General features: G+C 39.8%; 1 protein-coding gene across 4 annotated transcripts; it reads right to left on the bottom strand.

The window, feature by feature from the left end:
* Positions 1–425: 425 nt before the first annotated feature.
* Positions 426–17,849, bottom strand: LOC144712938 (PX domain-containing protein EREL1-like). 4 transcript variants are annotated; one of them, XM_078587360.1, is made up of 11 exons: positions 17,652–17,848; positions 17,301–17,532; positions 16,270–16,395; positions 13,930–14,028; positions 8,935–9,027; positions 6,650–6,758; positions 5,471–6,045; positions 5,182–5,346; positions 4,521–4,763; positions 4,044–4,262; positions 426–888 (listed from the first exon to the last, which is right to left on the bottom strand). In XM_078587360.1, the coding sequence occupies exons 2-11, from the start codon at positions 17,391–17,393 to the stop codon at positions 595–597; spliced, it is 2,016 nt and encodes a 671-aa protein (XP_078443486.1). In that variant the 5' UTR covers positions 17,394–17,532; positions 17,652–17,848; the 3' UTR covers positions 426–594. The 4 variants fall into 4 exon arrangements, with proteins under 4 accessions (XP_078443486.1, XP_078443487.1, XP_078443488.1 ...); XM_078587361.1 differs by having other exon boundaries at positions 17,301–17,434; XM_078587362.1 differs by lacking the exon at positions 17,652–17,848 and adding an exon at positions 17,595–17,613 and having other exon boundaries at positions 17,301–17,434.
* Between the last annotated feature and the right edge of the window lie 9,863 nt (positions 17,850–27,712).

Raw genomic sequence — 27,712 nt, 5'->3', positions numbered from 1 at the left:
TTAATATAAAATACTTGGGCCATATGGCTTCATGATATTAAATTAGTTTCTTGTGTGGAATGACCCACCACATTGGCTTATAGCAGGAGAAAAAATAAAAAAAATGATGAGTGCGGTACAAAATGAACATTAGTGAGATAAGAATTTTCCTGTTTCAGGGTAAAAATATCTATCTCAGTTATTCAAAGATGTCACATCAGCGGTCACATCGAAAACAAAGGTTTTCTGCTTACCCAAATGGGATTTTCAGCAGAAAGTTGCTATAAAGTAATTTTCATAATATTTTTGTGCTTAAATATTTCAAAGCAAATGGAGAGTATGCCAAGGAGGAAACCTTAATGTTAATAAGATACATGCGCATATGTTATAACAGACGCCACCAAGCCCCAATTCTATTCAAGGTTGCCCATTAAAAGGGGAAAACCTGATAAAAAATGATTCTATTTCATTTATTTATATTTCATGCACATTGTTATTTATCAACTGTTAGAAATACAGAGCCCAGGGCAAAAACAAGACTGTGCTGCCTTTATCAGATTTCAAAAGGGGAAATTAAAAGGCAAAAATCTTAGCTACTGAGATTTACCAACCTGATCATCTCTCCAAAAACTTGGTCAAAACTGTCTTTCTCACAGGTGAAGACGCTCCAGCTTCTTCTTTCTCTGTTCTGACTGCCATCTTAAGCATGTTGCGGCTGATGGCGTTTACCTGCTTGCGCAACTTGGCGTTGTCAATGAATACATCAGTCAGCATCCTCCTCACTTCCCCATCTGATGATCTGATATCGCCCTCGCCGTTCATGGCAAGTGAATCTCTGGGAATTTCCTTAATTTGAGCATCTCCTTGAGAAACAAGGTCTTCTTCATCGTTTCGTCCAAGGAGTTGTGCCTTCAGAAAAAAAAATAATAATGTTGATAAGTAATCCACATAGTTTTAAAAAATTTAGCTTAGTCTGTGGCATTGACTCCAATTTATTTCTGTCGAAGTCCATAGGGGAAAAGCCATACAGTGCGAAAGTGAGACAAAAAAACAAGAGGAGAGAGAGAAAGGGAAATTACAATGAGTCTTAGGGAGGGTGGGAGAGAGAGAGAGAGAGAGAGAGAAAGGGAGGGAGAGAGAGAGAGAGAGAGAGAGATGATGGAGATGAACAAGGAGAAAGAGAGAGAGAACGAGAAAGAAAGAGGGAGAGAGAGAGAGGGGGGGAGGGCGGGAGGGCGAGAGGGAGGGGGAGAGAGAGAGAGAGAGAGAGAGAGAGAGAGAGAGAGAGAGAGAGAGAGAGAGAGAGAGAGAGAGAGAGAGAGAGAGAGAGAAAGGGAGGGAGAGAGAGAGATGGAGGAGAGAAAGAGAGAGGGAAGAGAGAGAGAGTGGGAGGGAGGGAGAGAGAGAGGGAGGGGGAGAGAGAGAGAGAGAGAGAGAGAGAGAGAGAGAGGGGGGGGGGGAGGGAGGGAGAGAGAGAGAGAGAGAGAGAGAGAGAGAGAGAGAGAGAGAGAGAGAGAGAGAGAGAGAGAGAGAGAGAGAGAGAGAGAGAGAGAGGGGAGGGAGAGAGAGAGCAGGAGGGTTCCCTAACCTTATGCAGAGATAGGAATCCTGAGAGAGCCAAAAAAAAGTAATATCCCTACTTAAATGGATTTTGATAGAGTACTGTCAAGAACTCATCATAGCAGTCCCAATCAGGTCTATTTAGCATTGGGGTGTCTTCTTGTACTTCTTTTATAAGGCCCATTTAACATTTGGGTGGGGGGAGGGAGGGGGAACCATCCCCAGACTGTACTTGAACCATTCCCAGACTTTCAACAAATAACCTTGATGTAAAAGACTGAAGAAGAATGATTATTTGATGTTCTATTTACATGCAATTACTTCCAATTAGGAAGTTTTTGAGGCTTTGGCTTTTATCGTTCGTCTTCTTCTACTTCTTCTCTTTTCTTCTTTCCCTATCCTATCTTGCTCTACACTTTCCTGATTATAGATAGATCACCATGAGACATCAGATACGTTCCTTCACACACAAAGGTATCTTTGGGGTTTTACCACATTTGATGTATTTTGATCCTTTGGTCTTTGGGTTAGTTTGCTCCTTTCTCTTTAAACACTTGGAACCCTTCCCTTAGGAGGACGATCGCGAATCAAGGTAAGTTACCTCCTGGCCACTGCTGCATCCCTTTCCATCTCGGTCCCGTCTCCTTGATGGCATGGCCATCCGCTGACTCTTGTGATTGCGTCACAGGTTCTTCCGTCAGCTTGATACATAATCTCGCTGATCCTCTCAAGACGAGAGAGAGATGCGGTGCAAACAAAATTGTAGCTAGATTCTCTATTTTTAAGTGTTGATTGAACCTCTTCTGATAATCCAAGAATTCTGGGGAAAAGAAACACAGCGACCAGAAGGATGATCAGAATGCTGATCGAGAAGCTTGATTAGGAAACGAGACTGAATCAGTTCTACCTCCCAGACATCATCCAGATTGACATCACCTCCTGTCGAGATGAGAGAAACTCCCTTCTGCTTCAGCTGTCCTGCTCCCGCCTCCAATTCGAATTCTTGGGGAGAAGCCCCATTATTTATTCCTGTTTTCCCAAGAATGCCACCCTTTTTAGTAAGGTCCCACACGTGTCTCCTTGCGAGGGTGTGATACAAGTCGTTTCTTCTCCAAAAAATATCAAAGAAAGAAGAGGACTCAGGCGTGAGGAGCTCACGTGCGAATAAAAGCTCCGCATGTGCAAGGGAGCTTAAGTAGCGACAGCGGGAAACCAGAAGGATATTCGGTGTTTATTTTGGCAGAGGCAAATGCAATTGCAACTGAGGGCTGGAAGCGGGATCGGGCCTGCGACCAGAGGGAGCGTCCCCTGCAGGAGTCCTCCCACGTTTTCTTCTTCCATTTCTGTGTTCTTCATCTCTTCTCCCCCTCCTTCTCAATCCTAGTGAACTGGGTTGGAACCACAGCTTATTTTCCATTTTCTTGAAGTACATTGGTCATCCTATTTATCGGAAGTTCTTCACCTCCTCACCCCGTCAACTGAGAACTTAGTTGGGCGATACCAGGGTGCCACCTCTTGTATCACAGCTCCCCTCCAATCCCCATCTTCAACCCTTCACTGCATCTTGAGAATGCTTGTCTCTGATTGATTCCAGCCTCCTTCATTTGACTTCTCACTTTCATCCTTCCCCTATTCAAACCTAAATCAAGGTTCGTCGCAGCATCTATCAAATTTCAATGGAGGATGAGTGGTCAAAGCATTGGATGGATGAAGACAAAAACTAACTGATACAGATCTTTGAATAAGTTTCTATTAAGATGATAAGGGGGGAATGATTGAGGGAAAAGATAAAAGTAACAACGGCTCCAGGCATGGAAGGCGTCTAATCTCTCTCCGGGAGGATCTCCCAGACAATTCAACAGCTTTCTTAACTACTCTCTGGGAAGTGATGCAACCTTCTACCCCCATTTTTGTATTGTAGCCCATTACGGGCATTGTGGTAATAATTTCCCTTCGTCTATGTTTTCTTTAAATATGTCAGCCTTCCTTTTATGAGGGCAACCAAGAATGAAAAGATTAACAACTGAGGTGTAGTTCCCCTCTTGTCTGTACCAAGTCCCAATCCTTTTGTCCCCTACAATCCCCTGGCCCCGCGATTGATAATATTTCACCACATCTCCAGGTATCTTGTCCCCAGTGGATCCGTACCCTCCTCCAATTGACCACTTCTCTATTTCCCTTGATAAAAACCTAAGTCAAGGTTTGTATAAGGGAGGGCTATCATTTTTCACAGGGAAATACTCTAAAGCACAAAAGACATATATACATCTCTAACTCTTTGACACAATAAAAAAATATAAATTGCTATTCATAAAAATGAAACACCTAAACCACATTACTTAAAACTCTATCGAAAACAGTCGATGCCACTGGATTCCCAAAGCAATTTTGATTTTATTATGATTATTTTCCCAGAACGTATTTTGGTAACAATATTTTTCAGACCATGTTTTGTGATAAAAATGTGAAGATAAATGATATCAATTTGAAGATGACTAAAATACCTCTGCAAGGAGAAAGCCGATCCGGTTGTCAGAAGTCTCCAATAGATCCAGAGTGTCAGGCAAAGTTGAAGGAGTGATTGTCAACATGTCTTCGTCCTCACCGAAAATGTCGACATGACAATCCTCAAGACGACATCTAAGAACTTCACATTCATGCAAGAGATTCTTCCTGGCTGATTTAGTACACTCCCATTTTTCCTTTTCCTTGCTTAGATAACTCTGAGATACATAACGGAATTCAAATAAGTCAAGGTAATCAAAATTTTAAATAAAAAGGATGGATTTTAAGTCTTGGGAAGAGACTGCGATCGTAAGGGAGAGACCACATATAACAGCAGAAATTTTCATGCACATAATACTCAATGCCATAATGCTGAAATTGATATAAAAAATGTGAATATTATCTTTTTTAAAACGTGAATAGAGATTTGAAGATTGGTGTCTGCTACAATGAGGCAAAGTAAAGCTATGACAAACCTCTATTTCCATTTTGTCCTTTAAGGATTTACTCAGTTTATCCATCAGGTCAGCTTGAGACTTCCTCAAGGACTTAACCTCTTTGACCAGGACTTTGATGTCACTCTTCGATTTCATCTCAAGCTCTTCCACACGTCCTCGCAAAAGATCTAATTCCATCTTTTTGGAACTTAATTCGTGCACCATTGTTTCCCTCTCACTCAAAGCAATGGCCTTTTCTGAATCAGCAAGCATTCTTTGTTTCTGCAAAAACATAAGAATATCCAAGTAATTTTTTTGAAGGTAAAGTAAAAAATAATTTTAATTTTATCCGAATAAGTGCATCACATGGCTAAAGTGTTCATCAGTAGGTTGCTAATGACAATGGCGATTTTGTCTCAGTATTGCCTCTCGTCATCCTCCCTCTGTTAACTTCACACAGATGATGAGACACAATGATGAATTGGTCATCATTATTGTCATTTGTCTGCGGCCTGGATGACAAGGACAACGTCAAAATTGTCATTGTCAATCAAGCAGCAAACGATGACAAGTTTTAGATGACGATGATGATTCATCATCATACAAAAACACTGAGGCTTCAAAATGACAGAAAGCCCAAACCTCATGGCAAAACAATTAATATTCATGTTAGAGAAACAATGTATGCAAACTACAGTACCTGTTCAGAGCTGAGCCTGGACTCCATTTCCACTTTCATCCTCCGAAGCTCATCCATGTCCCACTGCATCTGTGTAATCCTTTCCTTTTCCACTAGAATAGCTTGCTGCAAGTTCTCCTTATTTTTTTGTCTAGAGCTTTCGAGTTCCCCTTCCAGATCTTTGACCTATAAAAAGACCAACTTACCTAGATCAAAAGATGAAAGATAAGAAGTGAATATTTCCTTATATACTTGCTCACTGAATAGTTGTCTGAATCATCTATTCACCACAGAAAAAAAGGTAAATTACCTTGGTTGACAGGTACTCTTTCACAGCTATTTCCTGATTCAATCTAGCAATCAGATCTTCCATGTCAGTCTTTGCTGTGATTAGTCTTCTTTGCATGGTGAGAAGAATCCTAGTCAGCTTTTGACGCTGATCAACGGGTAAAACGATACGGACATCATTGTCTGATGCGGGTTCTGTCGTTCTAAAAGCTTCTGGAACTCCGGAACTTTCCCGTTCTGAATATTCTGGAAGGCCATCAACTAATGAATCAATTAAAGCAGAGGCATGTAAGTCACTGCCTCTTACAGAACTGATATCACTGGCAACACTCTCACTAGAATTTTTTCTACTGTGCCCAAAAATCCTGTCATGCTGCACTTCATTAGCATCGATTGACTCTGGACCTTCGGTAGAAGTCTCATACATTTTTGGTCCTCGGCTTGCAGTTTCCAAAATCTCATCAGCATTATGATCGGTATTATCAACTGAGTTGTTCATTGACGTACTTGAACTAGTAACAATGCGGAGGTCAGTAGAAAATCCAGGCTGATCGAGGAGATTTTTCTCGAAATTTTCAGTAACTGTTCCTTGAAATGCTGAAAAAGAAAGGGGTAAGAATTTCGCTACAATAAATTAGACAAATATGAGTTAGGGAACATGCATAGATTTTAGAGAATTTTTGGGGTCTCAAAAGATTAAGGGAGGTTACAAAAGCTGCAGCCCAGACAAGTAATTTATCGTAAAAAAGAAGTCCTGATATTTTTCTTTTCTCAGAATGAAATAAAAATGCAGGATCTTCTTCACACTTATAAGTACAATTACCTGAAAAAATGAGAAATCATGCACCCGATCAAAAAATCATGGTGCTGCTTTAAAATAACTATAGCTCATCTTAACTTTTTCTTCTCGTCCATGCCTTTTTTAAGACTGACAAGGGCAGATGAAAAGTTGCAAAAAATAATTTCGGATTACATCTGCGCCATATTACTTTTTTGCACAGAAAATATCACTACACTTTTAACAATACTGAGAACAAACGACCAGTTGTGGAATCCGTAGAAGAAAAATAAATAAAGCTTTAATATGAGTAACTAATACAGAAAAATTCGAGGACATAGGACTCGATGTTTTGGATCTTTAATTTGATATCAAATGTAAGAAATAAACTGCTTTTACATGATCCTCAGAGGAAGAACCTACATGACCTCGCAGCTGCCTCCAGCTCTAGAAATGATGCAACGTGAACGCTTCTAGACAAATCAATGTCTGAAAGCAACTTATCCATCCACTCCTCCAAAGCATACCTTCTCTGAAAATAATCACCATCAAATAAAAAGAACAGTACAATAGATCACTCTTAAAAGTCTTGAGACAGTCCTGAAGCTTGAACAGGACAAGATGCATATTAAGAATGAAAGTTCATTGAATTTTGTAACGGCAGCGCTTATGACTGAAAACTACACGCTATAAGATAAATGGCATTTCATTTATTAGTAGGACAAAAACTGAAGTTTCTCAAGTTGATTGAGGATCGAGAAACATAGCAAAATTTGAAGCCCAAGGACTTGGAGGGATCTAGGATTTCTATCATATATACCAGAAAATCCCAACAATACTGTCCATAAAGTTGATAAGCACTGGGGTTCATTTAAATCGCATAACAATAATACTAGAACTGTAGGCGAAAAAATACAATTTCATAAAATCTGCCGAAATCTGGAGCAAATGGAAGCAATCGGGAATCCTGTTGGACAGCAAAGGGCGAGAGAACAGGTGTACCAAATACAAGTAACCCACTACTACATGGACAATTGATAATCACCTCCTTGTATAAATTGCCGATCATCCGGGTATGTGATACAAATCCCAGCCCTGTAGGGTACTTCTGCGATTTTTTGCTCGTCAGGGGCATCCTCATCATATTCTCTGCTTGTATGTTCCCTTTGTATGGGGTAGCTCTCCCTTTAGGAGGGTAGCCATGAGTTTTCGAACTGAAGTGTTGTTCAGGTTGTTTTCTTACCCAGCAAAGCACATCCTACCAGCCCACTCTCTCTCGTGATGTCCATTTTAAAGCAACAACCATTCCGCCCTGTATACTTTCCCAGGAATGTCGACTCAGCCACAAGCTTTCTACGGTGACTCTTACTCTGCCATCTCTTTCTCATTCCCTTCTCTTTCCCACAATAAGTACACAGGTTATTTTCAGGTTTTTTTCCTTTTTACTGAATGGGATACACATCAGACCAAGACACGCAGATCAACCATAATACAATCCCCAACCCCTCTAGGAAAGTTTTTATAATTTCAGAGCAATATGGGCATGCTAGTCTTTTCCCTTTATGTGAGTTTCCCCAAGAAATTGTAAGATTCTCCCAATAAGAGAAGTCTCTCCTCTCCCCCTATCCCAGCCCCTCAGGTCTTCCCCCCTCCTCAACCCCCTCTAAGATAGGAACTTTATGGCGTGTCAAAACATCCCAGAAATGGAGAATGACTTGATAAAATAAATATGAAAAAATGAGTAACATATGCTTATTGGGCCATAGACCCAGATACATGGCATCGGAATAAAAGAAATCTTCTCAGGTATGAGCAATTCAAAGGGTTAGTAATGGTTGATTAACTTACTGCACTGGGCCTTAAGTTTCTGTTATGATCCTTTCAATGATACAAACAAATATGAGGGGAAAGACAAAAATGCCTTCAGTGGTTATCCCCTGGCTGGAACATTTAAATAACGGGTTGCAGACCTCATGAAGGACTTTGATACTGTCCTGTACATTGAATGCAAGAGGAGACGAAAAAAGGGAAGTCAGCACGAGATGCAGACCGCGGAGGGGGTCAACATGGGTCCGGATGAGGAACATAAGATCATCACGTGAGTAGCACATGATAGCTTACAAATAAAGGGGCTACGACCAGCCCACTAATAAAGGTGGGAAGATAAGCACATTTTTCGTTACTCCACGGGAGAGTATATATGGACCAGAAAAAGGGGAAAAAAGGGAGTCAGAAAGGGATTCAAGAAGCTGGTAGTTGGGTGTTCTCTTGGGACGGATCTGCATTTGGCTGGGTCATGAGGAGGACGATGATGCACTAGAGTCAGGGATCCCCACTGGAAGACTAAATTTGGAAGGGCATCTGATCTTCCACATCGAGCGAGCACGCAGTGATTTCCACACTGCGGGGTGCAGGTGACATTTTTCTTTTGAGATAGAACCGAATCAGAATTCTACAAGTTCCATCACAAGACAGATGTCTACCTTTATATCACGTCGCTTGGGATGGGATCTCATAATAACGGTTCAAAGAAAAGTATATTAAAATCACCATTTTTCTACAAACAAAGTGTATAAATCAGGATAAAATAAATCCAAGAGATTTTCATCACCATGTATGAAATGGAGATTGCACGGACACAAAACGAATTCAAAAATAATAGTTGGCATAAAATAAACTCGCACAGAACTGGGTAGATGTCCAGATACCTCTTCCAACAGGAGCCGACTAGAATTGATTCTCAGGAGCGAATGCTTCGGTGGAGCTGGCGGGATGTTTTTCTTCGGAAACACTTTCTTTAACTATAAGAAAAAAATTTGTAGCAATAATGAGAGAATGAGAGCAGCACAACTTGATAAAATTTTGAGCAACCACAGTCATGATCTATCAGAAGGGGATTAAGAAAAAGAGAAAAGCAGACAAAAAATAGAAATAGCTCTTCCACAATAAGAGCATCACCTAATCTTTAGTTTAAGCGGCGACTGAACTCGTCGGAAGAATGCTGTATCCATAGAGGAAAGAAATCGTTGGAGAAAGGGAGAAAAATTCCCAAAATGTCATTTGAGTTAGATATACTATTCTAAGCTTTGCCCGACTCCCAGGGCGGCGGGTTTCCTCTGGCCGCCCTGCTCTCTCTCCATACTCCATCCTCTCGCTTCTACTATGTTGTCTACACAAGAATTGGATTTTAAGAGAAATTAATCTCAATGAATTTGAGAGGAAAATACACCTAATTTGAGAAATATCTAAACAAGTATTGGACGTTTTAACATATTTTATATTAATTATTACTTTCAAAAATAAAAGAGAATCTGATAAGTTGATTATGAAATCAAATGAAAGATAATGACACTAGGGGGAGCTTGCCAAAGTCATTTGCATAATGTTGAACTTTTAAAATTTTCAGTAACAAATTGCGCCCTCCAAATTACACGATAGTAAAATGACAATTATTAATGTTGCTAGAATATAGGGCAGTGTCTCATTCCCCGAGAAGTATCTTATTTTCCACAATCATATGCTTTAACCATAAAGTACTTGATAACCTAAGAAAATTTACTTGACAATAGGAGTTTGTCCATAAGTTTCTTGGGTTTCTACATAGTTATAACATGGGATTTGCTTCTTTAAAGCATAGGCAGCGCTATGAAGATGATAAGATCTCTAAGCTGATTTGTTCAAAATAATCAAAGTCCTGATTCAACCAACAGTTCACCATGTTCTCAAGACCAACGGATAAGGGAAACCAAGCAAGAAGGAAATGAGGCCAATGTTGCTCGAGAGGGGTTCTGATATATTCTCTTCAAAGATGTATCACTGACGCTTCAAGAAGAGAAACCGTTCGATCAGACAGTACACTGGAACTCACATGTGGGATATCGTATCACAACTAACCCATAAACAAATGAGAAAAGAGGAGCGGAGGGAATTCTTATTTTTCAAGAATCTGTTACCAGAAGTGGCAGCTGTGGCTAAAGGCTGGTTGCAGGAGGCCCCTGCGACCAGAGTGGGAGAGGATTGCTCATTTCTCTTTCAAATCTATCCATTTCATCCTCCAATTCTTCGCTTGTTTTCCCTGTTCTTATCCCCAGAGTTCTCGCTCTGATCCACCATCATCTGGAGAACTACCAAATTCTTTGCTATATGCTCTTGATTTTGTGCATTGATGATTTGGAGGCATTGTAGAGAGAAGACTGTAACAGATAATCCTCTAACAGATACCTGTCGGTATCAGGGTCATCCACATGTGACTCTGCCACCAGGGATCCACTAGGGGTTAAGGAGGTGGAGAGATTTGGTTTCAGGGAAAGCCATGAGGGCAAACATTGCTGGAGCGACATCAACCCTAAAGAGGGAAGGCAAGGAGGAGGATCTTTAAGACCCTTTGCTGGGTTGGAGCCAAATAGTCCCAATCTTTAAGCTGGGCTCAGCCCATCTTATGGTAGACCCAGATTGAGTTCCAAAAAAAAGCACAATGCATTGCATCTAGATATGCCCAGTACCAGCCTCTTCACTCTAATTTTCAATTATACATGGTATCACAACCATAATTACCTCTTTCTCACGATTGCTCCCTGCTTAGGATCATGAACCTCCTTTCTCATGACTGTTCATCCGATGCTGTTCCATGACTGAGAAACAGAGAGGTCAGGTAAGAGCACTCCAAAATACAGTATCTGGCCCTGTTACATAACCCAACGTACCACTAATTTCAATAAGCGCCTACGGGATGGTTGGAAAGGAATCTTGTTTCTGTCAAAAGATCTATAATATATTCTGTCGATGCCAAAGAATGCCCGAAGATGAGTGGGCCACCTCAATGCCTAGGAGGAATTTAGATTGTCCAACTAGCTTCATGTCAAACTCTAAGGGCCATTTATTTCTCAGATGAAAAAAATTTCGGTTGTCGTTTCCAGTTACAATGAGACCATCCACATGGAGTAAGAAAGCTGACGCCCACCTTGACAGCAAACGTGTGATAAAAAGAGTATGGATTCCATTACTTAGTTGGACATGAAATTTCTTCATTGTTTGTTTGAAGTGCTCAACTAAGCTCTTTGAGATTGTTTAAGTCCATAGATGATTTTGAACCGGACACAATTTTGAGTTCCTCAATTCTGTCTTCTATTGAGGACAGAGGTCCATGCAAATGTCTCTGTTAGATCTCCTTAGAGGAACGCATTTTTTCAATTCAAATTGCGGCAAACTCCAACCAGATGCGCAGCTATGGCACTTAAGATAAAAAATTTTACACGAGTAAAGATCTCACAATAGCGTATGACAAAGGTTTGGGTGTATAGCCTTCAGCTACTAGGTCGACCTTGTAATCAGCACCTCTGGCTCCACAAGGATTGACGAATACTCTGAGACCAATATTCACAATATTTCTCCAAGAAATCCGTGATCATATGAATCAGAACAAGAATGTTCAAACGGAATGAGAATATCCAGAGAGAGTAAGAGAGAAAGAGAGAAATGAAAAAAGAAAGAGCTTGGAAAAATTGGCTTTCCTCATCCAGCTGGGAGGATCTCCCAGTCACTGGTCAATCACTATGGAGACTCTGATCTCCCAAATGTGATAACTGGCTTTCTCGAATAGGAGCCCCCTTTATTTGTAACCGTCCTGTCCCAAATTCTCCATTTTATTCGAAAACCATATGCGCTTTAGTGAAGTGCACATGTGACGTTCCTCCTCTTTTTCCTCATCTGATAAGTACTTGGAAGAATCTCATCACGTTGTACCTCCCAGCTGCATGGTCAGTTCAGTATTGGATTTGATAGAGCCCATTCCATCTCGTGGCTTTCGTATCCAGTGGGAGAGACATTAAGATTCAGACATGATTTTCTTACAAGGAATTCAACTCCGCAGTCATGCACATTGGCTTCTGAAAAGATAAAATTCAAGATTTCCTTGCAGAAGATAGTTGAAAAACCTTGGAAGTAAGGTGAGACTTGTCTATTCGTGAAGCAATGAGCTTTCAGGAAGAAGACAGAGGGTTTCTGTATTGGCCTTGTGCCCCATGTAATGGCTACAGCCTCCGATGTAATTGTACTCATGTTAACTCCTCCTTCCTACAAGCTCATCAAAGGCTAACCCCAGGAAGCCCTTCTTTCTCTCTTACCCTAACTCCTCCTTGAATTACAGTGCACCATCTTTGGATCAGTTTGAAACGTGGTTGAATTTAGAGTTACATTCCGCTCGTCAATTCGTCCCTGACACGGGAACATAGCAGTTCTGTAATTCCCTCCTTGCTTCAATGGGAAGAAAGAAGTCAGAGGCAACTGAGAATGGCAGACAAGGTACTTCAGTTTCCACATTAGTTGGAGTACAGGCACAGGGCGGATTACACCCACCTGGAGTTTTAAAATCTCCATCCATTTGCTGAGAGAGAAGGATTTAAATATCATCGGATTGATGGTGAAGGGACTGTAAGTTCCTGATCGGGGGTTCGTCAATTCATTGGATGTTCACCCCTTTTATATTCCAAAAAAAAATCTCCATCCACTTGCATCTCAGCGAATGAAGCAATCGTTAAATTTTCCTGAAATGGAATTTTTTTCATACATGTTCCAGCTAAGAGGGTCAGAAATCCACACAAGTAGACCTGAATACCTACAGAGTAGGGTGATTGTCTAGGGGTTTCAGGAATGAACATAGTGTGCTGGAAGCGGGAAGAAATATCCAACACAGTGCGTAGATAAAACGGTCAGGTTTCATAAAGGAGACATCCCTAGAGGTTATAATATTTTTTAGATTTTTAGGGTAACATTTATATGCTCCTCTGTTGTTAGAATATCTCAAAAAAACACACTAAAATGCCTTGGAGTCCCAAGTTAATATTGAGGCCTCAGTGAGGATGATATGTTCCTCACAAGAACATCTTGTCGGCGTTCAAAAAGAGGAAACCCACAGAATGCACGTGCAAGTGTTCGCACATGTCAATCAGCCTAAAAGGAGGACTAACCCACGCCAGATATCGGCATTTTTCTTGGAAGTCCTGCTGGAAATCAGGAAGAAGCAGTAGAATGCCGGAGGTTGGAGCAGAAGAGGATCAATTGGTGGTCGGAGGGGAACTTGTCTTACCTTTCCTTTCCTACCTTTCTTTTCATCTCTCTCTTAAGACAGATTCATCAGGGCATTCCTGGACATTCTTGATTTGATTGGTAATTGAGTTCAATTGTGTTATTTCTGGTTAATTCCTTTTGTTATAGAAGCTGGGTGTATCAGAGGATAAAAGGATAATAACTTGGAAAGAACAGTTTTATCATTCAAGTCCTTGACTATGGAGACTAACTGGTAGTTAGGACTACCTCCCTTCATAATTTTTGGCATATTACTAAAGACTAACTGGTGACTAAAGATTAGCCTTTTTTTAAGGAAGTGACATAACTTGTGATCTGTCAATCCATTATGTGGAGAGTCAGGTTTCAAATTGTTTTAGAAGGAATTGAAGGGGGGCACAATCTGGTCATCTAGTGTACTTAATGTCCATCATTTTAACAGCACCAGATTGATCACCATGCTCGAGGTGATATTCCTTATTTTCTTAAAAAAAGGGAAATCACAACCATCAGAAGCATAACATTAAACGCATGCCACTGAATTCCAATATCACAAGAAATCAGGTCTTTACTCCTGAAAGAGATATTTGAAACAAATGAATCAAAAAAAAATCGTAAAAATTAAGAAAGATTTATCTTACAGAAGAAAAAAGCTTCAAAAAATCACTGAATCTTTTAAGGATTCCACGAGCAGAACTTATGCCATCAGGCGATTGGATACCAACTTGAACCCTGTAGAACTGTCAACCAGATCATTTGAAAACGGAAAATATGATTCAAAGATAAGAGCACAGGGTTCTATAGTTATAAATAGATTTAAGTTGTTTTTAGTATGGCATGATTATGCGTTTTCAATGAATAATAAGTCAAAAGAGGCATATTTTGAAAACATGATTACTTGTTTTACAAGAATTACAAAACGAAACATACCAGACAATGTTTTAGACTGCTACAGTCATGAACAACATATTTTATAGATAAAAAACAGACCAAACTAGCACAAAATTTGGTCAGTGCCTAAGTTGGGCAATGTTTTGTTTAGCTACTTCATCAAAGGCTAATCGTTCAGATGGCAGTCGACTTCAATTCTAAAATCATGAATTTGGAGACAGTACATGAAAGTATCTATGGCTAACTGCCCTCTCTTCTCTGGTATTCGCTGATAGAACAAAGATTGATGTAGCCCAGAAGCCCATTTTTCTGAGGCCCATTGCCAACTTGTGGCTTAAGAAGGAGATTCTTCTAGAACTGACAGGATCTGCAGAAATATACCTAGGGCCCCTCAAAATCCTCTGACAGGATTTTCTCTCATAAGATCTTTTGTTAGAATCTTTTGCCAGATTCTTCTTCTGCCAGGATCTCTGCTCTACCTTGTCAAAGCTGCATATCTTCTGTTTTGTCCCATCAGGATCTTCTTGAGCCACACAAATATCTCCTGACAGCTTCTACAGGCCCCAGAATCTGCAGGATATCTCTGATCAGGCCTGTCAGGCTGCTTATCCTCTGCTTTAGCTTGTCAGAATTATTTTTCTCAATATTTTGACTTGTCTTGTCATGAGTACAGTCATTATGGACGACCCTGCACTTCTTGTGGCCAATATAAGGCCCCCATGTACCCCTGAATGAGTATTATTGAAATCTATTATCTTGTTGAAACTGTTGTTTCTCCCCTTTGAGTGTTCTCTTTGTTAGAGAGTGCTTCTGTGCTTGTGGATTCAAGTACAACCCCTTGTGGATTTAAGGGTTGGAGAGGCTAGTTCTGTGGATTCAGGACTTAGGCTGCGTCAAAGATGGAGACAGAGAGTAAACAAATGAGAATTCTTTCGTTCAGGGAAGAAACTGGATATGTGATAAGGAACTAGCGAGGACCTACCTGGAAAAGAGGAAGAGAAAGAGACTCTCGCACACCAAGCACGGGCCGAGCTCTGTGGGCCCAGGGGAGCAAAGTTAAAAAGAAAACGTCGGCCGCGGGAGAAGGGTACGGACGGAAGCCGATCAGTCTCTGAGGAAGGCGAAGGGGAGATCCTCTCCTTGCCCTAGCCGCCAGGCCGACCCGGCCACCTTGTATCAAGCTCTCCTCCCTTCTCTGTTCTCTTCTCTGGGATCTTCATCTTAGTTGGTCTCCGCCTGATTGTGACTGTTTGGACTCTTCTACTGGGACGAGCTTCGTTTGGACTTGTTTGAATATTTTTGTTACGTGGATTCCGTGGCTCGGCGCTGGTCCTACCCCCGAGTCGTAACAATATGGAGATAAACCTCTGGATAGAAGCATGTGCATGATATCAATGCTGATAAAAGCTTCTCATAGTGCTGGCACAACATGGTAGAAACAGTGAAAAACTAACATAACTTGTTATAACATCCTCTGGAGGACTCATTGTAAAGAAGGAAAAGAATCATGCCTGGACCCACTGGGTTGGGCTGTGCATGGCCCAGCCTAAGGTCCCAAAGATTATATCTATCTATATCTCTCTCTCGCATGGGGTTTTGCTATAAGTATCTAATAATGGACGATTTGGGTTTGCTTAAAAAGAACTAGGTTGTTATCTGGAACTACAAAGCAAACCTTGACCTGCATCCGTCTGGGAGAAGATGGTTACTATCTTTATGCCTCTCTTCCCCTCTAGATCTCTCTCTGGTAGGGTCCCCTTGGGGAATCTATTTACGTATTACATAACTATTAGACTGGATCAAAGCCAGTAATTCTAACGGAATATTCAATACACACGAAAAGAAGTGAATTCATCTTTAGTACCCATTAAAGTAAAATTTTTCCTTCAAGAGTCAAATTATCCCCCAACAACTAGTCTAACCCTAAACAAAATAACTAAATATTTCACGCAGAGTGAACATTTTTTGTCAGTTGTTCCATGGAAATAGTAAGACATGGGAATAAACCAGAATCAACACAGTAGCGGGTAACTATACTAGGGAGCATTATAAGCTCAAAGAGAAACAAGAAAAGATCAGGTCTCACTCACCACTATCGGACTGGCCAGAGTATCATCCAAAGTTCCCAGATCAGGCTGCACTGTCCAAGTGGGAACTGTAACACAATAACTCCACCCAGTTTGAGGATCGTGAGGCCACACTGTATCTCTGCCGGTCTAAATAAAAACAATCACACACAAAGTAAATACTTGTTTGTGAATAAGGAATTAATATTTTCTAGAGTTCTATCTTTTCAAAGCTTTCAAAGAAATTCCAATAGTCGAGAAATAGCTGAATGATTTTCCATATGACAGTTTCAGAAGCGAACAATTTTTAGACTTGATAATTAAGAAACACGGAGGATCATTTGAAACCGCTGACGTACTATATAAATAGTTCCAATGTAAACGCAAAATTACAATGAGATTAAGAAAATAATTATGAATGATAAGTGAATCTTGTTAAACACATAGAACAGCAATTAGTACGTCGCCTCCATAAATAAGGATGTTGAAATTCTGGAGGATCATTTTGAAACTCCCGAGGCAATGTAAACATAGATTTTAAAAAAGGAAACACAAATTTACAACGAGACTCCTTTAAATTATCGGGAACGAAGACCGGGTCTTGTTTAAAATTACATGGAGAGGCATAAATTATGCAAACACTACAAATTACTTCCTACGGGATAGCCCAAATCAGAGGACATTCCAGGGAAGGAAATGGCAGTACTCATCGCTTAGGGAGGGGGGCTCCACGGCATAAATTACAAGGAGATTCCAAAATTCATTTGGAACGATGACTGGGTCTTGAAAAAACAAACAGAGCGGTATAAACTAGTAAATTAAACCACTAGAGGGTCATTTCTAAAACCCCTGATTCAATGTAAGCATACTAACTCCAAACTAAACATAGAATTGAATTCACCAGATGCAAAATTACAAGGAGATTCTTTATTTGATCATCACGAACGATGATTAGCTACAATTTAAGATCAGATGGAGAGGCATGAATCAACCAATTTACTTCAACGGTTTGCCCAAATCAGAAAAAAGAAATACAAGTAAGGAAATGACAGTACCCATCGTTTGGGAGGGGGACTCCAGTCCATGCCCAAGGGAAGAGGAGAAGTTCCATCATGGCGATGCTTTGGGGGGCTCCTCCTCGGAGCCATCCTCCTCTCTCAACTCGAAAATCTTCCCTCGAATTCCTCCACTGAAATCAAAGATGAAGAGAGCTCATGCAACCTCCATCGATCTCTGCAATCGGCAGCAAGATGCGAGAACAGATCTTGCACCGGCGCATGCTCTTGGCTAGAGAGAAACAAGAGAGATAATCAGAAATGAAGTGTTTTGAAGAGAGATCGTTGCACAACCTCGAAGAACTTCACCGGAATCAGAGATTTCAGAGAATTCGAGCAACGTAATCTCACCATCGGTCAATGAAATCGGAAGCGAGATCCGAGAATTGATCCTCCGCTCGAGAGAGAAACAAGAGAGAGAAACTGTGCGTTAGAGAGAGGAACAAGAGAGAGAAACAGTGCGTTAGAGTGAGGAACAAGAGAGAGAAACAGTGCGTTAGAGAGAGGAACAAGAGAGAGAAACAGTGCGTTAGAGAGAGAAAGAGAACTTCGTTCTTCGTATTTCAAGCAGCTAACTGTCTTTCTCTATGCCCCGAGTTCTCATACTTTTCCTCATGCGTAGCGCCACTCACTGAAGTGACGTGTCATTTTCTTACTGGTTGAAATACCAGAGTCGTACGAGTTCTGTACGTCGCCATTATAAACAGTACGATTTATCGATCGGCAAATGGACGGTCACGATTGAACGGACAGATTAAAATAAATGAAATATGCTCAGTATTTTTTGATATTTTGTGAATTGTAAAAATATTTTTGGGTGTGGTAACTTTTTTTAATTTAATGGAGGGGATAGATTAAAATAGAGAAGCTCTAACAACCAAAATCTTTTGTAAGTTGACGAAAATGTTCTCGTTAATAAATAATGAGGACATTATAATGAAACCAACATATCTAGCATGCTTGATTTAATTTTTTCTCATCTTCTTGGGGTTGCCTTGATTGACATTCGTGTATTTAGCTCAACATGATTCTTTAATATGCAATTCAATCATATAAATTAGGGAGGATATTAAGAAATGGAATGCTTATTAAGATAATGTGCTTGTTTCAATATATTTCACACTGTAAACATTAGGTATGGTTCTGAATAGAATAGTTAAGAAAGTATTGAGAGCATATATGAATAAGAATTAGAAATGATATTCACCTCCCTTCTTTTAGAGAAAATAAATTATCTTTTACAGACATGGGGTAGTCCATATATAATTTGGGGGTTAAAGTTTCATTTCTGCATGGCCGAATGGAGCTTAATCAACATAAGTGTGTATTAGATATTATATAGGAGGTTAGTTTCCTAAGGTGCATACTTAAAGTTCTCCAATTGATTCTAAACCAAAATTTTGAGATGTTTCATCTCCGCCTCGTGAGATTTTAGGTATCGATGATTTATTTTAAAGGTGATATATTTAGGTATCATTCAGCCTGACATTATTTGTATTGTGGGATTACTCAACTAGTTTACACATAAGGCCTGACAAGTACACTAGCTTGATGCCGCATGATTTTTCTCATATATGAAACTTAGTTACTGGTAGAATGAGCATAGGGTCAATACGAAGAATCTTTGGTTTGATTCTCCACGTAAAACTACAGAATCTCTACAACTTTATAGGGTCAATACGAAGAAGTTTTCTAATTACATTGAAAACATTTCTGAGAAAGATTATCTTAAAGTAAATCCCACAAGAACTGGGCTGGTAATATATTGGTGGACAATACGGAAGTATAAGAAATATAAGAAAAGTTCTCAGAAAATACAGAAGCATTTTGCATACATTGTGGAATCAATGAAGTATAAGAAAATACAGAAGCATGTGTGCCTTACATAAGAGAGAGTGAGTCCAAACAAAAGTAATAAAACTAATGCTGGAGCATATTGTCCCTATTGTCCCAAGAAAGAGTCCATTTAACCATGAAGAAATGAAACTTTAACCCCCAAATTATATATGGCCTACCCCATGCCTGTAAAAGATAAATGATAGATGATGCTGCATGTATGTCTAGAATTGACGAATGATGTCTTCATCTAACTATTAATGATAATATCAACCAAACATACAACAAGAACACAAATAATGAGAAAATAATGAGAAATCGAGTGAATGTCAATAAGTCCTTCAATATCATAATTAGGTTGGATTCATAAAAAAATACTAGAGGAATCTACTTTGGATAAAAAATAACCTTTTTCAGGTGACAAACATCAGGAGTATTACCTTAAAAACATACCATGTTGGCTGCACCATAAGAACACATTCAGTTAGGTTATGATACACAAATGTTCTACCCATCGAGATGACGAACTTATATATATATATCATGTTATGCCCACGGATAGGAGTACAAATATGGAGTGAGACCAACATTTGGAGAGAATGTATTATTATAATAAATTCCATATAGTCAAACATAGTGCCACTAGTCAAGCTCTGTAATAACGAATACAATCGTTGGGATAGAACTTGTGAGTGAAGGTACATCTAGGTGTAATAAAATTAGCTTCGGCTAGGGTACCAACTACCAACTGTTTTCACCAAGGTATTTCCATAGCTTCATGAGAAGTCTTCGGAAAAATGACCATAATATAAATAAATTTTTTTATGACTTATGCATATTTATTTATGGTAAAATATAACGAAAATGTTAATAGGTAGAAATGATTTTGGAGATAACAAAGTTGAAGACAATGTAAAAAAAGTAGGAGCTAAAGACGAATGTCCATGATACATTATTAGAGGAGCATAAGAATAGGGCAGTGGTGATAATGATACACCTGAAATTGATTATCTGATAAAGTATAAATAAACACAGGTAACAAAATTTCTCAAATAATGTGACATTTCCTAACACAACTTATTTACACTTTTAGGAAGATAGATGTGACACCCCATGGTATGTGAATCATTGATGAAGACATATTTGTTAGCAAAAAGAGATAACTTGACAAGTTAGACATGGGGTCATAGACAATAAGAACACAACAAAATACTTGAGGATTAAGAGAGAATGTTACAAGATATGGGTGGAGGAGATGAACTTTAACTTTCCCATCTTAAGAAGATGAAGAAACATCATGAGGAAGATATTTGGGAATAATTAAAGGCCACTCAAAGATAATAATAAACTTCCATTTTAAAGAAAAGGGTGCAAGTAATGTCAAACAAGTCTTAGTCTTTTGTGTTCTACTATATTTTGTCTTTTGATGAGTTATTGATAAGTCCAAATTTGGAGTTTTTTGATACTGTTTTAATTTAGACTTAACCAAAAATATTTATAACATGTTTTTTACTTGAGCACTCCATAATAAATACAGTGCAAGTGATGAATGCATAGAGAGCTAGAATATCAATTTCAGAAATATTTATATTGGCCAAAACACGGTGCCAGGTATGATCAACCAAGGGTTGTGCTCGTAGAAAAATCCAAGTGTGCCCTGGACGCCACCTAGAGGGGTTTTATATATGTAAAGTTGAATGCTTAGAAGATTTTATTGGTGTGGCGAGCATACATATCCCAATTACACACGTACCCCATTTGACCATGACACAAAGGAAAAATATACATTAGTGATACTATTGTGTGTTGCAATGGAGACATCAAGCGCTGGGAACTTGTTTGTGTCCCCTAGAGTTGGCGATGCATCAAGCAAGTGTTATGTTTGCTCTTATCAAGGATCATCTGGAGCTCCACAAAGGATACGATGTCTAAGCAGGATGTTGGGTTCTGTGCCTTGGTTCATCCATGGAAAACACGATTCCATGGATGCGGAAGCGTGTTAATCAATTCATAATCAATCTTTGAAATCAAACATCTAATGTACCTTGTGGGGAACTTGTTACACCTTTGACATTGTTGCTCTTAGATTTTTCTGAAGCTGTTCACGTGTTCGACCTCTAGAAGTATCCACACGATCACTTAGCACTTGGATCTCCACCTCATCTTCTTCAACTCTTCTTGGAAATCTTGAAGATCTTCTTACCGTGAAGACACTCTCCTTGGTTGAGTGGAGAAGGGAGTGAAGAAAAGGGGGGGGGGGGCGCTCTCAAATCTGGCTGGCCTGGGCACTTGAAATGAATGCCTCTCCCCTATTTATATATTACTTAAGTTTTTCTCAAAAACTGTACAAAGTAAAATATATCCACTAATGCCCTTATGACCTTACGTGTGTGACCCTCTAGGTCCATGTATCATTTGAGTTAATAACTTTAGTGGCCTCTTGATGGACTCTTTATTGAACTTAATCGCTGCCTCGGGCCTCCGAGGGAAGATCCTACCAATTAGTATAGAGGGAATGGGTGAGAGAGCGTATCACATAGTTAGTGATAGCATTCGCCATTTGATTCTCCTCTAGCAACCAGTGGCAAATGATGGTGAGACGCATGCAACACCGCCTGATGTTTCACCATACAATCTGGAGATGCCACTAGGAGCATGAAATTACATGGAGCATATTGACTAAGAACTGTGAGTCAGATTCTATGATGATACCCTGAAGCTTTTGGTCCTCATAGAGGAGCAAGCCATTGCGTATTACCATAGCCTCGGCTGATGTGTTAGTCTACAGTCCGTAATATTGTGAGAAACCAAAAATGACACTCCCTATGTGGTCTCAAAAGAGACCACCTCCACTAGCGAGGCCCCAGTTCCCTTTGACCGCACCATCCATGTTGCTTGAGCAAACCCATTAGCGATGGGTGAAAATGGGCAATCTATAGTCGGGTGATGATGTGGGCCAAGGCGACCAAATGCTCCAGGTGCAGAGTGCATCATACGTATGTAGTGAGTGTCAGGTGATACACCAGAATAAGGGGTGAATCATCCAATTTTAATCCCTTAATCATTGTTGATTTCAGCTCATGCAATAAAATTTATAAAACCCTACCCTAAGATGTATAATGATAAGTATAGGGATCATCCAAGGGAAACTAGTAAGGTAATTAAATTATTGAATGATCTGACCCTAATTAGGGTTAATTTCATCTTCTCTGAAGATCAAATTACCATAATTATAAGAAGTATTTATAAAGGAGGGTAGAGGGGGTGAGAAGAATAGAAGAATTAAAGATCTCTAAATTGATTCTTTTGATCCAATAAAAAAGATCAAAGGATTCAAGTAGAGGGGTTAAGAAGAAAATTTAATGTTAATTTATTTTGGGGGAAAATGGGTATCCAACTAGCTCACTAGTATCACTTAAATTTAATCTATTCTTATTTTAGAAATTAAGCTAAGTGATTGCTATTTTTGAATTTTTTTTTCTTAATGTGCATGTGAAAAAGTTAGCTCAATTCCATAATCACTCCTGTTTATCCTAGTAAGGGCTTGTACATGCCGCTCAAGCCAATTGATTTAGAATTTCAGACTAAGATCAACAAGAACAATAAAAAATTTCACTAACAAATAATCACAAATATGCTAAAATTTACTTTCAAATATAGTGAAGTAAAAAATACCAAATGTAGGTGATACATGCTATTTCTCCTCTCCGTCTTGCAGCTGTGAAAGAGCTTCCTCTAGAATGACCTCCTCAGCTCAAATTTCAGTTTTATACTTACGTTAAATGGTAAAAATTACCACTTTACCCCCAATAGCTAAATACTTTTTATCCTTTAATGTAGGCTTGATCTGATTGATCCAACATATAGATAAAGGAGGAGGTCAATACGAGCAAGCCCATAAAATTTGAGCTCAATCTCACTTCAGGTTTAAGAGTTATTAATAAATGAATATTGACCAATCATAGCTGTTGGATAACTATTCAATTATTTAATTCAAATTTCAAAAAACCCGCACTGGTATTGATTGCTGATTGTATGGCAAGATTTATAGCTATTTTGGTGGGTTTTCTCTTGGCGTGGCAGGTACCCTCGAGCTGAAAATAAGAAAATACAATAAATCAATCAAAATACGTATTGATATGCACATACCTGTGTATTTTTACTAACGACATACACTCATGTGTCACCATATCATTCCCCGTGCGTGCATATCTGTATTTACCGCACGCGCGGTGCATTTACCTCCCTTAAGAGACGCTAGTGCCCACCGCATTAAAGACGTTGGATTCCCTTCCACAGCCAAGATTTTGCTACATGGCGTCACTAATTCAGTATCATGACTTGTTGCATAAAATTCCCTGATTTTTAGTCGTGCACGCAAGTTGACACCCAAAAGTAATTGGAGATATGCCCCTCCGCTTATCTCTCCATATTTCCCTAAAAAACCATAGAAAAATCCGTATTAGTTCAATCAGACCTTAAAATTATTTTTATTGGATATTTACTCATGACCGAGAGCTGTTTTACGGTATATTTACTACCAAAATTTAAAGAAAAGTCCCTCCAACTTTAGGAATTGCTTTAAACTCCTATTTTCCTTATAGTTATATCCTTTTTCTATCCAAAAATTCGTTCCTTCCTTGAATAAATTCCCAAAAAATTCAGTAAAATTCTAGAAAAATCTAGAAAATTCAGTAATTTATCCCCAAATTAATTAACATTAAATTTCATTTTTAAACCTGCCATTTCGATTTATATTGAGTTATTCCAAGATTAATTAAATTCCATAAACATTATAAATTAATAAAAAATTAGGGTAAAATCAGAATTCACTTGGAATAGTAATTAACATGTAAATATATGATAACGACCCTATTTAAACTCTTTATATGTAAAATATGCTAATGACTTGAATTAGACAACAAATGTAGGGTGTTATCATGGGGCAATAGGTGGTACGAGGCGATATGTTCACTGGAGCCATTGCTTGATGCAACATATTACATCATGTGCGCTCATGGTGGACCCTACAAAATGAGAAGAGTTTTACCCTTTCCATTTCTTCCATAGTAAGTATCCTATGGTAACGCTAAGCTTAGAACAGGTTGACGAGATAAAGATCTTATCAAAAGGCTCTACTGCTGTTAGTGTAGTATGGGAATGGAAAATCACACGCCAATGGTTAGTATATTGGAGCCAACATTCTATAGCAATCTCACTATGGAAGAAGGTGTGTTCCATAGTCTCAACCTAAGGAGAGATGGTGCAACAATGGAACCATGAACTAGTGGAGTGCTCAGAAATTCATCTGGATTGTAAATAAAATTAATGATTTCAAAAGTAAATTAATTTTTTTTTTGTATTGGTGTAGATTTTCTGAAATTGTCTATCATTTCTAGGATTTATTGCTGAGCATAATATAAGAAAATTTTCTAAAATAAGTTTAATTCATTTTTCCTAATTTTATTTGGTAGGAGAAATGAAAAATTTACATATTATTGTATTTTAATATATTTATTGAAAATTAATTTCACAGAAAAAATAACTAGAAATGATTGATACTTTTCTGGACTTTGTTTAAAGGCTAGAACAATTACATATTTCTAATATTTAGTTATAGGTGTTGTTTCTATTTTTTAAAAATTTTAAATGATTAAGTACCATACCTTACTTCTTGATTTGTTGGTGGTGGCAGCTGGTAGACATTTCCCACAGTTGAGCCCTTGGGTTTTTTGGCGTGATTCAGGTTGGTTTGCCCCTATCCATGCTAGTTTCAGGTTGTTCACCCTATTGTGGACTTGCCTGAAATTTGGCAAGTTTGGAAGGGAAGCACCCTTTAGAATAGTGGCATGCTTCTAACCCACACAAACTGCGAAATAAAAGGGCATGCCTACAACTGGCCTTCGATATGTGCAGCCCATGTAAGTGCAGGTAGCGGCTGTGGGTGTAAACCCTCTTATGGATGGGTCAAAAATGAATATTTGTATTTTCTAGGGATAGAAACTGAATATGTAGATGGTGGTGTGGAGCGAGAAAGGGAAGGATTTTATAGAGCGAGTGGTCAATATGAAGAGATAGAGAGAATGAGAAACTGAAAATAGTTAATTTTTTATGAAATTTTGGGCCAATAAACCAGATGAATGGGAGATATTCAGGAGAGATAAAGAGAAGATGCTAGAGAGAGAAAATGGTGGATTGAAGGGAAAAAAGATAGGAAATATTGGTGAAACATAGACTGATGGCGCACAGCATCTAGGGTCCCAAAAGTGTCTTCGGAGATGCCGTCATCATCATCAGCGCCTCCGTCGGTTCATGTTCAACCCAACCGGCACGCCAAGGCACCCATGAAGGCGCACGGGTTCAAATACCCCCGGTGAGAAGCACACTCGTGCTTGTTCGGGTTTTTTGGTATCATCCCATTTTTCTCGTGTTTGTCCGTCATTTCGTCCATCATCGTGTGTGTCTTTAAGTTCGTTTTGTAAGGGGTTCTTTGTGTTTTCTTTTCCCTTTTGGTTGTAATGGAACCCCCCTTATATAAGGGCCCCTTAATGGACCCATTCCCTCCCCCCTAATGTACCTCATTAGGGCCCATCTCTATCTCCCTATTTAAGGGAAGGTGTGGCGCCCTAATGAGGTAGACCTTTTTTTTCATTGTATTGGATTTTCTTTTTGGAAGTCAGCTCTCACAAACGAGGAAGGAAGAAGAGGGAAACAAGGAAGGAGAAGAGAGAAGAAGGGGAACAAGAAAAGGGACAAGATCTGGTTCTTAGGCGTGTGCGGGTTGAGATTCATCCTCTTTCCCTCATTTTCGAGTCATCGCCAGCCCTTGGGACCTTACGACAGTCGCGCGCGAGAGGGATAATCGCACCATCAAATCCAGCGAGACGCCATCCCCCACCTTAGCCAACGGACTTGCACTAGAGGGTACGACCATATCTGGTAGAGGAACTGCCCTCCGACGTGGGAAGTCACTGATTCTGGTGGTCGCGGACTTCTTGTCTCCCCGATCACATTTGTTCCGGTGAAGCCATGACTCCTGTTACGCTGACGGCGGGGTCAATCATTCTTCTTGGTCAGAACCCATTGGTGGTCTGCGGAGGATTGCTGACTCGTGAGCTCGCATGCTTGACATCCTGTTCACGTTCACCGTGGATCCGCCAAGTGCTCGACGTGAATCCTACACCCTCCCTCACTGAATTGTCGTGCTGTAGTGTCGGATGACCTGGCTTCTAGGTGTTGCAGATTCCACCTGGGCACTGCCTAACCATCGGTTATTTATCCCAGGAATTTTGAGATGTCAGTTCCTTTTGCTGCTCATCCTTAAGCCTTGTCAGACCGTGATCAATTCTTGTCCGTTGTTGCTGTCGATGTCTACCGTCCTCCTCCCCCTCCCCCCCCTTGAGTCGAACTTCAATCGTGCTTGGTGGTGATCAGAGCCAGCCCGCGCTCCACTCAGTTGGTTGGGCTCGTGCTCATGTTACCGCCTGCCCGCTGTCGGCTGTTATTCGCCCGTTGCAAGAAGGTGTGCCATACGGCTTGGCAGCCAGGTTGAGCTGTACAGTATCTCTCTCTCGCCTCCTAGTCTCCACTCCCCCACCTACCGCTCCAGCTCCATGCTGGGACCTGTTGTTGAGCTATCTCTCTGCATGCCTCCACCTCATCCTCTTGTCCTGGTTTTCTACGTCGACAAGATTGTGGCATCGAGCAACCCTTTGACGAGGTACGACGAGGTACTTCGGGCTAGAGATAGGTGAGAGAGAAGTGTGAGTAAACTACGAGAATTTGATCATCTTATCGGTACGGATCAACCTGTCCGTTACGTGCGAGCCCCTACGAATTGAATCCGTTCTGTGCTATAGACTTTATCGCCCCTCCGACGAGGGTCACGAGGCCACCATTGATGTCATCTAGCATTCCCTTTGGAGCTCAGAGTTTGGCACACTTCATCGAGTCAGGGCCTGCGAGTTTGATCACGTAGGGCGCATCATCTCATCGTAGCTACATACTCGTCAGGGTTTACCTGTCGGACGATGTCATTGACGATGTCTGACACCACTATCTAGGTAACTGAGCATTGTCTTGGTACCGTTCGAACAACATCCTAGACGGCGTCCGACATCATAGACCTAAGTTAGTACAAAATTAAATAACTAATTTTTGATGTCACAATACTCCCTCTTATGTATTTATCATTATATTTTTCCAAGAACAATTTTTTTTTAATGCGAAAAGAGAATAGTTTGAATAAAACTTCAAAAGTTACATTAACCAGGTCAAACAATCTGGACCCTAGATATTGCCTTGAGATGATAGCTAGACACTTGCTAAAGTAGGTTTAGAAAGAGTGAAAAGAGCATGACATATAAATATGGGATACTTACTTGAATAACTCTTTGTGATTTGCTATTCTATTTCAGTGCCATTTTCGCCCCTTTTTGTCATTGATTGTAAGCTTCACCTTGTTAACTTAAGCAGCCATATTTTAGAAAATATTGAAGGGCTAAATGGGCAACTCATGTCGTGGACCATTCTCCTCTCACTGTTCCTTTGAAAGATCAACATCAGGTTTGACCATT

Source organism: Wolffia australiana, chromosome 15, assembly GCF_029677425.1.
Source record: "Wolffia australiana isolate 7733 chromosome 15, ASM2967742v1".
In the NCBI taxonomy this organism is placed as follows: Eukaryota; Viridiplantae; Streptophyta; class Magnoliopsida; order Alismatales; family Araceae; genus Wolffia; species Wolffia australiana.
This window is presented reverse-complemented; position numbering and strand designations above follow the sequence as displayed.